The following is an 11,967-nucleotide window of genomic DNA, read 5'->3' on the forward strand; positions in this document are numbered from 1 at the left end:
ATATGGCAACTGTTGGTTTAGGGGTGGAGTGGTACTGAAAACATAAAACAGTATGTTGGTGACAAAACCAAGAAGATAGACATGAGATTTTTCTATGACTTGTCTTACTGGCAAAAAAAATGAAAATAATTAGATTCAGTAAACATGACAATTTCGTTTTCTGTCTTGTTTGCTCCGCTTGACTCCTTACCAACATGCACAATGAACTTCTCTTTCTTTATGCTGTCTCTAAGGCTACCAGACTTCTCAACACCTCTCAAGGCAGAGGTCCACCATCCTGGTTTTCATAAGCCTTCTGGGCTTCACAGAAGCTTTTTGGCTGTTGAACTTGCTGTTTTCATTAGACATAGAGGGGTATTTGGGCAAAGCGTGCAAGAGGGAGAATGCTCATGCTTTTGAGATGGTAAAAGGCAAGAGTTAGTAAGAGAATCTGCAAAGAGACATTAACAGAAAGTCAGTAAATTTAACTGTCATTTAGCTGGCAGATGTTGAAGGAGCAAGTTTGGACCATGAAGTGTAAGTAAAGCTGCTTCAGCAGCTGCAGATCTCCTGCAGTGTGGTCTGCTTGTGCATCACTGAGCTTTTCAAGGTAAGCTCCCAACAGGTACCTATGATTTGAGAACCACGGCATGAAATAAACCTTTTCCTCTTTGTCATGTATGGAAAAATGTTTGAAAAAAGCCCCCAGTGTTTGGGGAGACTTTTTTTTCATAGGACTGGGTAAAATGGCAAAGAGGGTAGTTTGCAGGTCACACAGATTGACACCAGGAGTACCATAGCTAGAAGGAGAGACTGGTGTTCCTCCAGGTGAGTGCTTTACTGCATAGGAATTATAAACAGAGGTTCTATAAGAATTATTACCAATAAGCACAGATATCTTTGTTTTCATATTAAAAAAGTCTTCTCAACACTACCTGTTTCAAAATATAGTTAGAAATGCAAAAAGAAATACTAAAGAAATAAGAAATGCTCATAGTTAAACTTTTTCTGTAGTGGGAAAGAAATGACAATTGATAGCTCAGTCAACTGGCAATAAGGTTATATTCTAGCAGAAGGTGCTTAACAAAGTAATTCTCCTTTGAACTGTTGGAGCAGAGAAAATAAAAGTGACATCTCAAAGACTTTGAATGAAGCATTTATTACATAGTTTCTTTCTTCCCTTTTATTTTCAGATCTTAGAAATTATAATATTCTGCATTCTCCTCTACTTTTACAAAAGAAAGGCTGTGAAACACATCGTGATTTTGTTAATGATGGTGGCACTACTGGGTAAGAACATATTATTCACTTTAATGTTCCTGTCTTCTACGTGATAATTCTTTGTCACTCAGTCTCCCCAGACAGTTTAGATTAGGGCCATTACAAAGCAGTGTGCTGAAGGAGAATCACTGAAACATTTCACTGTGATTCTTACTCTGGTCTCTTTTTGAAGAGAAAAGATGATTATGAAACAGTTTCTATGCTTATTGCTTGGACTATTTCTTTTTGCAGATTTCCTGAAAATAATACGCTGTGTGCAGTGGTATTCTGAAGCGCTTTTTTTAAAATAACAATTTAGCTTTAGATCCTGGGATCTTGTTTTCAGTTTTGTTTTGGAGAACAGGCTAGCTGTGAAAATCGATTCTTTAAAACAGAGCAGCCTAGGGCCTCATAAGCACACTGTAAACAAACGCAGTGATATGATGTGACTGTATGGGAACTTTTCTTTGAATTATCTTTAGCTGTTTGCATATGCAACATTTCATGATTTACCATCTTTCCAGAAGCATAGCAAGAACCCAGTGGGCCACTGAAGTTTGCCTTCCGATTAATGTTGCCACAATTAATTCCCAGGGAAACAAGGGAGATAATTTTATTAGGCAACTTCCAATAAAGTTAAACTTGAATAAGTTTTGAAAAATGTCATGAGGCTATCTCTAAAGCTCCAGTCCTTGCAGGTATATACCATGAATTTGTCACCACCTCATGCCTTCTCCCATCCTTGTTTTGTCACTTTTCAACGAAACCCTCATGGGACACCACATTTCTTTAGTTGAAGTGAAAGGTCTTTGAACTGTGTCAGTGAAGTCAATAGTTGCATCATCACTGAGTTCAGCGGGTGCATGTATCAGACTGCAAAGACTTAGAAAGCACATTTCTAATGGAGCTGTTCATGGGTGCTTTGATAAAACAGAATTTCATTGAAGTTTGCCAGTTACACAATATGGATTTAACTCAATGTGGAAAACCTTCACAGACTTATTAACTGCGTTCCTTCAGATTCCTGAGTGTTTTTTTCCCCAGCTGAAAAGCTCAGACTTACAGGTCAACTTTTTGGGACAGTCTTCCCATGTAAGTTTCTCAGCACTAGGAACACAAGGATCTGTAGCTCTGCAGAAGCCTGGAAGGATTTGCACACTCCCTGCATGAGGCAGAGATGGAAGAGCTCCAAAAGCCTTAGGTTTAACTGTTCAACTGCTTTTGGTTTGGAGGAGTGATGTGTGGGTCCAGCGAGCCCCCAGCTCCTAGTACAGAGCCTAGGAGCTTTGGCAGAGCTCTCCTGAGCTGCCCTGCAGCTTCCAACCCCTCCATGATGAGCACAAAGCACTGAGCAGTAAGTGGGCCAGTCTCCTTGTTGCATTAGCTGGAAGCCTGAAGAACCCCAATTCGCCTTCCTACCCTTGACTGCTGCAGTTCTGGGCAGATCTACCATGATGTCTCCCCTAAGCAAGGCCAACACATGTCTCCAGGAGACCCAGGTCACTGGGCTACATAGCTCTGCTTGCCTATTTTTCCATGGAGCCTGCCAGCCCTGGTGCCACCAGTGCCAAAGGGACATGTGGAGTAGCTGGACAGCAATGGTGCTGCAAACCCGTGCCCCTGCAGGCCCTAACTGCAGTTTGGTGGTCAGGCTGCAGTCAACCAAATATACAACTTCAGCTGGTGGCTGCTGAGGTTTTGATGAGCAAAAGCAGCTTGAGGAAAAATGTGTTATTATTTCTGCTCTATTAAAAAAGGCACAAAAAAACAAATCCTGGTTTGTGGGAACCTTTGAAATACTAACTTTTCCCTTGAGCAGGAAACCCAGAACTGTGGCTGGCTCTGGTTCCTGCAGCTGTCCTGGTGCCTGGCAGTCCCCACAAAGCTTAGAGCTTTCTGCTTAGTTTCTGACCTTTCTGCTGAGCAAAGTGATGGGGGAGCTGAGAGAGGGACCAGCAGCTTTGCTCCCAGCTGTCCAATATGTGAACTCCAGGAGGGGTAGATGATGTTTGGGGTCTTGGTGGCAGCTCATGGAAGAGGATTTCTGCCTTTTCTCATAACTGCACAGGTATGTTTCTGATAGAGGGTTCACACATGTAAATTAAATGTAGAAAACTTTCTTTAAAGAAAGGGCAGCCTTTGTGTTTTACTGGATATGAGAGCTGCTTTTGTTATGAACAAAATAAAGAGGTTATCATAAAATCGGCAAATGTTTTGCTTAGAACAACTCTGCGAGTTCATTTGATGAGAATTATGTTACCTCACATATACTGGGAGTTTTCATGAGTTTGGGGGAAATATTTCAGATTAAAATGGGATTTCTGAATTTCCTGCCCTAACAGCTGGAAAGTGACATCATTTGCCACACTGGCCTTGGAGGGGGGCGGATCGTTCTATCAGAGAGAAGAAAACAGTTTCCTAGGTTTTGAAATTTATTCCTTTTTTCTTTTATGGTTCATTAAAATTATAAGGAATGGAAACCTCCCTTTAACAAGAATCAATTCTCCAGCAATGTTTACCCTTAGTTGGAAAATTCAAACTACTTATTTTTACCTATAAGTGTTCTTTTCATATAATAACTTCCCCATGCTAAAGTGCAAATCTCAGCTTTTATGTAGGCTGCTTGTTGGGTCTTGAGTGTATTTTCTGGCTTTTTATCATACCATTAGCACCACTGCAGACCAGCATTTGACCTCTCTTGCTCAGTTTTACTGCTGTGTTTGTTAAACCACTCCACCTATTTCCATTACAGAGCAAGAAGTTAAGTACTTGGTGGAAAGGTTGTCATGAAAACAGTGAATTTCATGGTAGTGAACAAGATCATCACAAGATGTGTGCAACTCTTAAACTCCCCCTGAACTTTTGGACTAGCTATAAGAAAAATGCCTGCAACCAAAACCACAGACCTGAATTCGTTCTTCTTCCCCCACCTTTTATTCCAGCCCTTGGCCTGAACTTTTTGCACAGTGCAGCTTTCCTTGCCAATCTGAATTTTGCAGTTATGGGAGGATGAATCAGATCACCGAAACCCAACACCCCTCAGCTCTGGAGGAGAGTGGAATGGGATCCCAGCTGGGGGACAGTGCTCCTGACGATTAATTATCTTTCTTCAGAGGTCATCTCCACACCCCAGCTCTTCTTATAATTATTAGTTTCTTTTGAATTTGTTACGTTTTATTTGCAGTAATCACAGCCCACTTGAGTTAGCTTCAGCTAACCAAATGTGCACTCCAAAAGGAATCTAAAGTAACTCTCAGCTGGACTGTCAGCTGCTTTTCTAAAAGATGGGTATTGCAAGACTTCTCTGAACTGGTGAAGTATTAAAACCATTACCTGCTTGTCTGAGATTTGTTTGTGGTGATGCAATGACAGTGACTAAATGGACTGACAATACAGTACTGAAATATTCTATTCTGTGGGCTAAATCCCATAAATGGTCTTAAGAGCCTGGCCCCTGAAACAAAATGCAGACCCCTGTGTTGGTTGTCTGCTCTCCATACATAACCTGTGGGGAGAGCGAAGGATGTGATCCCAGAAGTCATCTTTGGCCAGACTTGGCCAGCTCCCATCTCAGCAGAGAAATCATGAGGGTGAGGAGGTATTTTAGGCTGCCAGTGTCACATGAAGGCTGCTATTAGGAGGTGTCCCAGCAGCTCTTGTTATCAAGACCTCTGGGACCTCTGCTGAATAGTGCAACATGGGCCCTGAATTAGCAGCTGGAGCTAAATAAAGTATGTCCAGAAGATGTGGAGGCTGTTGTACCACCTAAGAATGGGTACCACCTAAGAATGGGTATGTGCCCAGCAGTGGGAAATTGATCCATTTCTTTCTTCACCCTGAGCTCAGCCTCTCTCTCTCTCTCTCTCACACACACACATGAGTCCTACCCTGCAAAATTTTATCTAACTCTAACCTCAACTACTCCGTTGAAAAAAGAGGAAATTTTGGGTAGAGGCGGAGTTGCAAACCTCAGTGCTGCGAGAACTTAAAAACAAAGCACAAAGCAAACATAGAAATAAGGCCACTCTGAGTTTAGGCAGTAGCTTAACGAGCATTTGCGAAATCATACACTTGCTTTTAGGTGTTCAAATCCTACCTCAGTGTCTCTTTAGGTGATGACACCTGTGGCTCTGATGTGGCACCTTGTCCTCCCTCACTGATGCTCTGAAGTCACTGCTGTGAATCTTGCCCTGCTAATCTTTCCTTTTCCTTTTCAGCATCACTGACCATCATTGCTGTAAAGGCTGTGGCCAGCATGATAACACTCTCTGTGAAGGGGAAAATGCAGCTAACCTACCCTGTTTTCTACATCATGATTGTTTTGATGGTAACTTCTTGTGTGTTCCAAATCAAGTAAGTGAGATTCTATTTATCTCCTAACCTTTGTACAGGTTTTATCTCTTAGGTTTTTTCAGTACTGATACAGACTCTAGATAGAAGTTGCACTTAAAGGAATGAATTTCTGGCAGATCCTTGACAGATGCATGAATTGCCTACTGCTGATTGTATTGTTTTTATAGTCCTTATTTCTCAGTTTCTAATTGATTGTTACAGATGATACCTCCTCTCATTATCACCTTATACAAGGTTTTCCCAAATTGACCTCTAGATTTAGCACAGGTCTTGAATTTATAAGTGTAATCTATTTAAATTTTTGTGGGGATACTTTTAGAAACCTTCATTGCCAAATAATCAAATGACCACATTTACCCTCATCATACATCTCTTTCCATCAGCTTAGGTCACTAGCCAGACCGAAGAAGAGAGTTCATCCCAACTTTCTCCCTGCCTCTGTTAAATCTGCACATTGTGCTTTGCTACCCTGCATGTCCGTACCTTTTTAAGAAATAGTTAACTTTTCGTGTGCAAGGGACAAGTTTCCCCTGCTGGCCTCTGGCCTGTTACGTGATTGTTTTATGCTGCCTTTGCAGATTGCTGGGGGTGGCAGCATGGTAAAATACGGCTTGCAGCTGAGCAGCGAGTCCATTCCCTTTATGCTGGTCCCTCTGCTTCAGGTGCTGATAGCATCATTCAGTAATCTCATCTAGACTGCTCCAGTGTGAGTCTGAGTGTTTACTTCCATGATTATTTTCCGATGGAAGAGCCAGCCCAGCTTTCTCGTGGCAGAACATACTATTCCCATGTGGAATCAGAAAGTCCATGCGTTATAATGCAGTGACTCTCCGTGGCTGACTCAGGAACTCCCCTGTAACAGATTATAGAGTGATTTACATCCAATTTTCTGGTCTGGGAGAACAGCTCAGGGCATTTAGAATAGGAAAGAAAAGCTTCGTAAATAGGAAGTCGCTGAATTAACCTCTCATTCTTGCCAGTTTTATCTTTCTTGCTTTTGCTGGGTCAAAATTAAAAATGAAGTGAAATACGCCCATTTCATTCCCTGAGCTCAGTGTCTCTTCCTCTCTTCTCTCTTGGACATGTTTTCTAACAGAGATAGTGCTGCCAGTCTAAATTTTTCATTCTGTTTGTTTCCTCTCTTATTTTATTTGACTGTTGTGTGTTAGCTCAGAACAGTCTGTGCTGGAACTTCCTCCTGGATACATCACTGGGTCTTGGTATCACTGTTTTAGTCCCTGTGACCAAGTTTGTTGCAAATGGGAGAAAATAATGAGGTGTTTTCAATGACTTAAAAAATCCTGACTATCCTGTGGATATGTAGGATTTCTTTATTTTTAAAGCACCATGGAGACTGTTCAACAGTTGCTAAAATAACCATGCAATTACTTTAATGGCTAAAACAGATCCAAGCTTGGATTTTTAAAATGCACATATATTGTACCAGTGAAACATTTAAGCGTGGCTCTTTTTATAGGTTTTGTATACAATCTGCAGCCTCCTGATTTTTCTCTTTTGGTCTGAAGTGCACTATTCACACAACAGAGTGTCTGCTGGTGAATCCGAGAGTTCACACGCATGATTCATCACCCCATGGGCAAATGTTGATAGCTGTGGTCTCCATGCCAGTGGGTTAACCGCTTTGTCTTTTTCATTCACTGGTGCAAACTTTGCAGGCTGCTCCATGGCCAATGTCTCAGTCCAGTTTGTGTGCAGTGTATACTCCTGCGGTCCTGCACACTCTTCATCATGTTTCTGGTGAGGGTTCGTGTTGCCTTTCTGAGGAGCACAACAGATAGCTTACAACTCAAAATGATCAGGCTAGAAGCCACCTTCCTGGACTTTCCCAGAAGGACGGAGATTGTCTGGGGTATGATTGCATGAATAAACACGAAAATACGTGGTTTAGCCAAATTAGATTGAGCAGTAGCAGCAACGTGCACTTCAACAAAGTGAAACAGTTGCTATGAGAACTCATGTTCAGGTCTGGGCTGGACATATGCACAAAACCTGTTTAAATTAGAGCAACTTGACCCTGGCTGCTCGCAGGCAGCACTGCTTCCAAAAACCAATGCAGACCATAAGCAGTAATACCCTAGCATTCCTCACTTATCTGTGGCAAAAAAAATTTTTCCAACAGCACTTCAAAGGACTCTCCAATGACAGCCTATGGCCAGAAGAATCAATGCCGACCTTCTTGCTTTTGCCTCTTTGTTTGTATAGTCCAAACCAAGAGGTAAATTCAGTACGCAAAAGCATCTGTCCAGGGCTACTTGCTGTTGTGGCAAGAAAGGGTCACAGTTATTGTTAAATTGACATAAAGTGTCTTAACCTGACTTAAAGTGCAGTGAACCGCCTGCAGGCACGTGGTGCAATAACATTTGTCTTCCAGGTTCTTGAATCAAGCAATGCACCTGTACGAAGCAACAACTGTTGTGCCCATTAATTTTGTGTTCTTCAGCACCAGTGCCATTGTTTCAGGTATGTTTCTGGCCCTCTGCCTCTACAGAGTGATTTTCTAAATATCAGGTTTTCAAGAACTACTGCCCATGAAGAGGAACACAAACCAGTTATGTTTGTCTTCACAAAAAGAAGTGACAAGTGTTTAAGTTCTGAAAAATTAGGAAGTTCACAGCTTTTGAAGTAAAATAAAAATAATAAAATTCTAGCATTTCCAGAATTGATGTATATGGTTTACTGTTCCTTTCTTACTTACTAGAAGTACCTGCATTTATCCTAGCCTCATTGTGACACAGAAAATGCATTTACCATGTGCGCACCAGCCTCTGCATAGCTGAACTGGTAGAGTAATTTTAACAGCCTGGCAAACTATTCAAATGACAACCAGCTGTGTTTCATACTAGTTAGTGTATATTCGGTTTCAGAAGGTGGAATTCTAGGTTAAGTGAAGGAAATAAAATGACTCCAAAGACTTTTTAAGCATTTAACATTTTATTCTGGGTGAGAACTTTGAACTCAGCGTTGTTAAAGAGGGACTGCAAATCTTGGAAATGGTGCACAGCATAAGAACATGAGCAGGGAAGACGACTAAGATGCTGTATCAGCAATGAGCCAAGATGATCATGTTGTTAGAACATTTATGACTCATTTTAACACACACTGGGGGCTTTCCTGTCATTGCTGTGCAGGAGTTTCTCATACAGAGCTGCCATTAATGAGAAGGAAAGTTCGCTTCACGCACAGATTGCCTCAGCACCTGTGTTAGAAGAGACCTACACTTTGTGACCGAGGGGAGACTTGTGCCAGAAGGGGGTTGTGTTCTTGTGACCATATGGGGAATTTGGCCTTGTGGCTCCTTAAAAGACCAAGTACTTATTCAGGAATGGCTTAATAGCTTTGAGACTGGATATGTGTGCATTTGCACCACTTTAGTTAAACCAGTGTAAGGCTCAGAAGAACAACCTCTGCCGCATTTTGCTGTGGTGCTTGTAGAAGGTACCATGTATCCTGATTCCCCCAGCCCCAGTCACAGCCTTTGAAGATACAGTCACACTTCAGCTGTGCTGGTTCACACTTTGGCATTTCTAAGCAGAACTATGCTTGCCAGTGGTTTAAAGCTAATATACTTGGCTGTGAATTGGGGCAGCTGAGATCCAGATGCACATCTGGTTCTGTCACCTCCACTACAGAGGTGCTAATTCCTGGAAGAGGGTTGACCAGAAAGAGCTAGCAATCCCTTGAGACAGAAAAATTTGGCAAACCCAGCTGCTGGAGCCCTTAACTTGGTGTAAACACCAGGGGCATGGCTAGTTATTGAAAATCTGTTCCCAGATGGAGCTAAGATGTCCACATGGTCTGTTGGAGTGGCTTAACTAAATTCATGAAGAACCTATTAGCTATATCAGTATGACTTTGCTCGTGAATAAGACCCTGAGTTTGACCTGCATGAAAACTGCTGCTGACAATGCAAAAAATACCTGCATCTGTGCAGTTACTAACAAAGTACTTGCTCCAATCTGAAAGAATAAATCTTTTCCAGTCCCATGTGCTATCTTGAGAAAGCCTAGATAATGGAATATGGGCACATAAAGTGAACCCATCACAATGTGTATTAATACCTTATTTGGGAATTTTTTTTTGTTCTGTTTGAGTATGACACTTATCCTGACCCTACCAGCTGTAATTCATATCACTTGGAAGCCAGTCAAGATCTGCAATTCTTGTTTCTGTCACATTCCAGGGGTCATATTTTATCAAGAATTCCAAAGTGCAGCTTTGCTGAGTGTGTTCATGTTTCTGTTCGGGTAAGTGTATCGGCCTAAAATCTGTACTAACGTTTGTATTGAAGCAGTATTGCCTTGCAGGATCTCTTCTTTTCTCAGTAAGAAGAAACCTGTCTTCTTATTAAAGTATTATGGACTAGCTATTATAGCAGTATAAAAAAAACATTAAAGGAAAAATTGATATCTGTGCTTTGGGAGTTTGGAGGCCTGGTTTTGAATCCAAATATGTAAAAATGTGAGATACTTATGAGCTACTAATCTCACAATGGAATGAAAAACAAGCAGCAAGTGTTCCTCCAGCAGGAAGGAGAAATCACTGCTCTCCACCAAAGACTTTCTATAGAGGTGCTTTTACAACTGCACAAAATCGCAGCCCATGTTGCCTTTCACTTGTGTGTCCAGCTAGTATTTGATGCCACTAGCTGTGGGCAATTACATGAGTTGCTTATCTATGAGGCAGTACTATAATATCATCTCTCCCCTGTTTTCCTGTGCCGAGAAAGACACAGCATACCTGTTCTGGAAAAGTTCAGAACATGGTAAAAAGCTGTTAACAATAAATGTTTGAAGAAGTAACATTCTGCTTGCTACAAGCCCTGTAACAGCTCTGGGGACAGGTGACAGTTACTTGATAATGGGCATGAAATGGCTAAAAGCATCTCCCAGAACTGCTGGAGGTGTCTTGTCACACTGCTGTCAGATAAACGGGGCTGATGGCTACAGAAGTTTTCATCCTCTTCAGTTAGACGGAGTAGATGCACGCCATTGCTATCTTATCTGACTGCAGAAAAAGTGAAAAAAAAATCAGAGATGAGCAAATTCAACTTATGTATTTGGCAGACAGGAATTAGTGGTTGTGTGTCCAGCACAAAGTGGATAGATTTATCCAAGCACAGCAGTTTTTCACTGCTCCTGGCTTACAGCTTACCCCTGAGACACACAGTCAAACAAGAAGAACAACCGAGATGTTGATTGTCTGCAGCTAGACTGAGTTGTTAATGACATTGCAAATGCTAGAATGCTAGCTTAGATGCTCTGTGAAGATTTGCTCAGGGATTCAAAGTTGTGGCCTCACACTCACAGGAATTTCATTAGGTATATATTGCTGAAAGTGTAATTTTGCCTGCGGAGCCTTTGGAACTGATAATAAAGCTTCAGGAGGCAAAAACTAGACTAAGAGGGAAACCAAGATGAATTTATAGAACTGCCAGGAAGAACAATTTCTTCATAAACTGAGCAGCTTGGGTTTGGAAGTCATTGAAAAAGAAACACGGAAACAAATTCTCATCTCGGATGCAGTGAATTGTTTCTAATGATACTATGCCACTGCTATTTTGCAGGTGTCTCCTGTCTTTCCTGGGTGTGTTTTTAATTGCAAGAAATAAAAAAGAGGAGCAATTACAAGTTCGTTTTATAGACTGTGGACATATTCCTGGTAAGTAGGGCTTTTTTTTGTGTCTCTGTTTAAAAATGAGATATCAGATAATGGGATGACCTAGAAGAATTGAGTCACAAATGTGCTCTAGTCATATTTAATAAATATACTGCTCCCTTAATTTCTATTTCTGTTCCCAACAGAGTTTTCAAAGAATTTTTCAGAGTTTTTCCAAGCTATTGTTAACAACCAGTCAAATGAAAACAATGATTACTGGAGCAAAGAATGTTTAAATGATGGATTGGTGGGGGATTTGTTTTATTAAAATTCTTCACAGAGTTGTTTTTCCCTTCTCTCACCCCATTTCCCTAGGACAAAAATTGACAGGCAAAATACAACCAGATTCTCACAGTTCATGCTATGGCACTTTGAATAATGAAGACAATTCAGTGAAAAGTCAAAGCTGAAAGAAGAAAACACATACATGCCAATTAACAGGACGAACGCTACTGAAGAAGGACCAACAGCACCTTTTTGTTGGACATATTCAAGTATATGTTGAACTCCTGTATGTTGATGAGTCATAGTATTATTTAATCTTACTTAATTTATCCCATGGTTGTCCCAAATGTATTCTGAATTTAAAAGAACCCTTAAGAAAAACTAAACAACCATTAATTAAACAGAACATTCTCACAGTATCAATTGTTTTTGGGGATATTTTTAGAGTCTTATTTGCCTTGACATGCAAACAGG

At 41.1% G+C, this 11,967-nt stretch overlaps 1 protein-coding gene across 1 annotated transcript in view; it reads left to right on the forward strand.

The window, feature by feature from the left end:
• The window catches only part of NIPAL2 (NIPA-like domain containing 2), a 49,495-nt gene extending 37,817 nt beyond the window's left edge, over positions 1 to 11,678 (forward strand). The window contains exons 6-11 of the mRNA XM_009871173.1: positions 1,173 to 1,269; positions 5,457 to 5,592; positions 7,985 to 8,073; positions 9,794 to 9,857; positions 11,177 to 11,271; positions 11,584 to 11,678. Of these exons, the coding sequence (XP_009869475.1) occupies positions 1,173 to 1,269; positions 5,457 to 5,592; positions 7,985 to 8,073; positions 9,794 to 9,857; positions 11,177 to 11,271; positions 11,584 to 11,678 (576 nt within the window). The remainder of the gene's footprint in view (positions 1 to 1,172; positions 1,270 to 5,456; positions 5,593 to 7,984; positions 8,074 to 9,793; positions 9,858 to 11,176; positions 11,272 to 11,583) is intronic.
• Positions 11,679 to 11,967: the final 289 nt, after the last annotated feature.

Source organism: Apaloderma vittatum, unplaced genomic scaffold (assembly GCF_000703405.1).
Source record: "Apaloderma vittatum isolate BGI_N311 unplaced genomic scaffold, ASM70340v1 scaffold556, whole genome shotgun sequence".
Lineage (NCBI taxonomy): Eukaryota > Metazoa > Chordata > Aves > Trogoniformes > Trogonidae > Apaloderma > Apaloderma vittatum.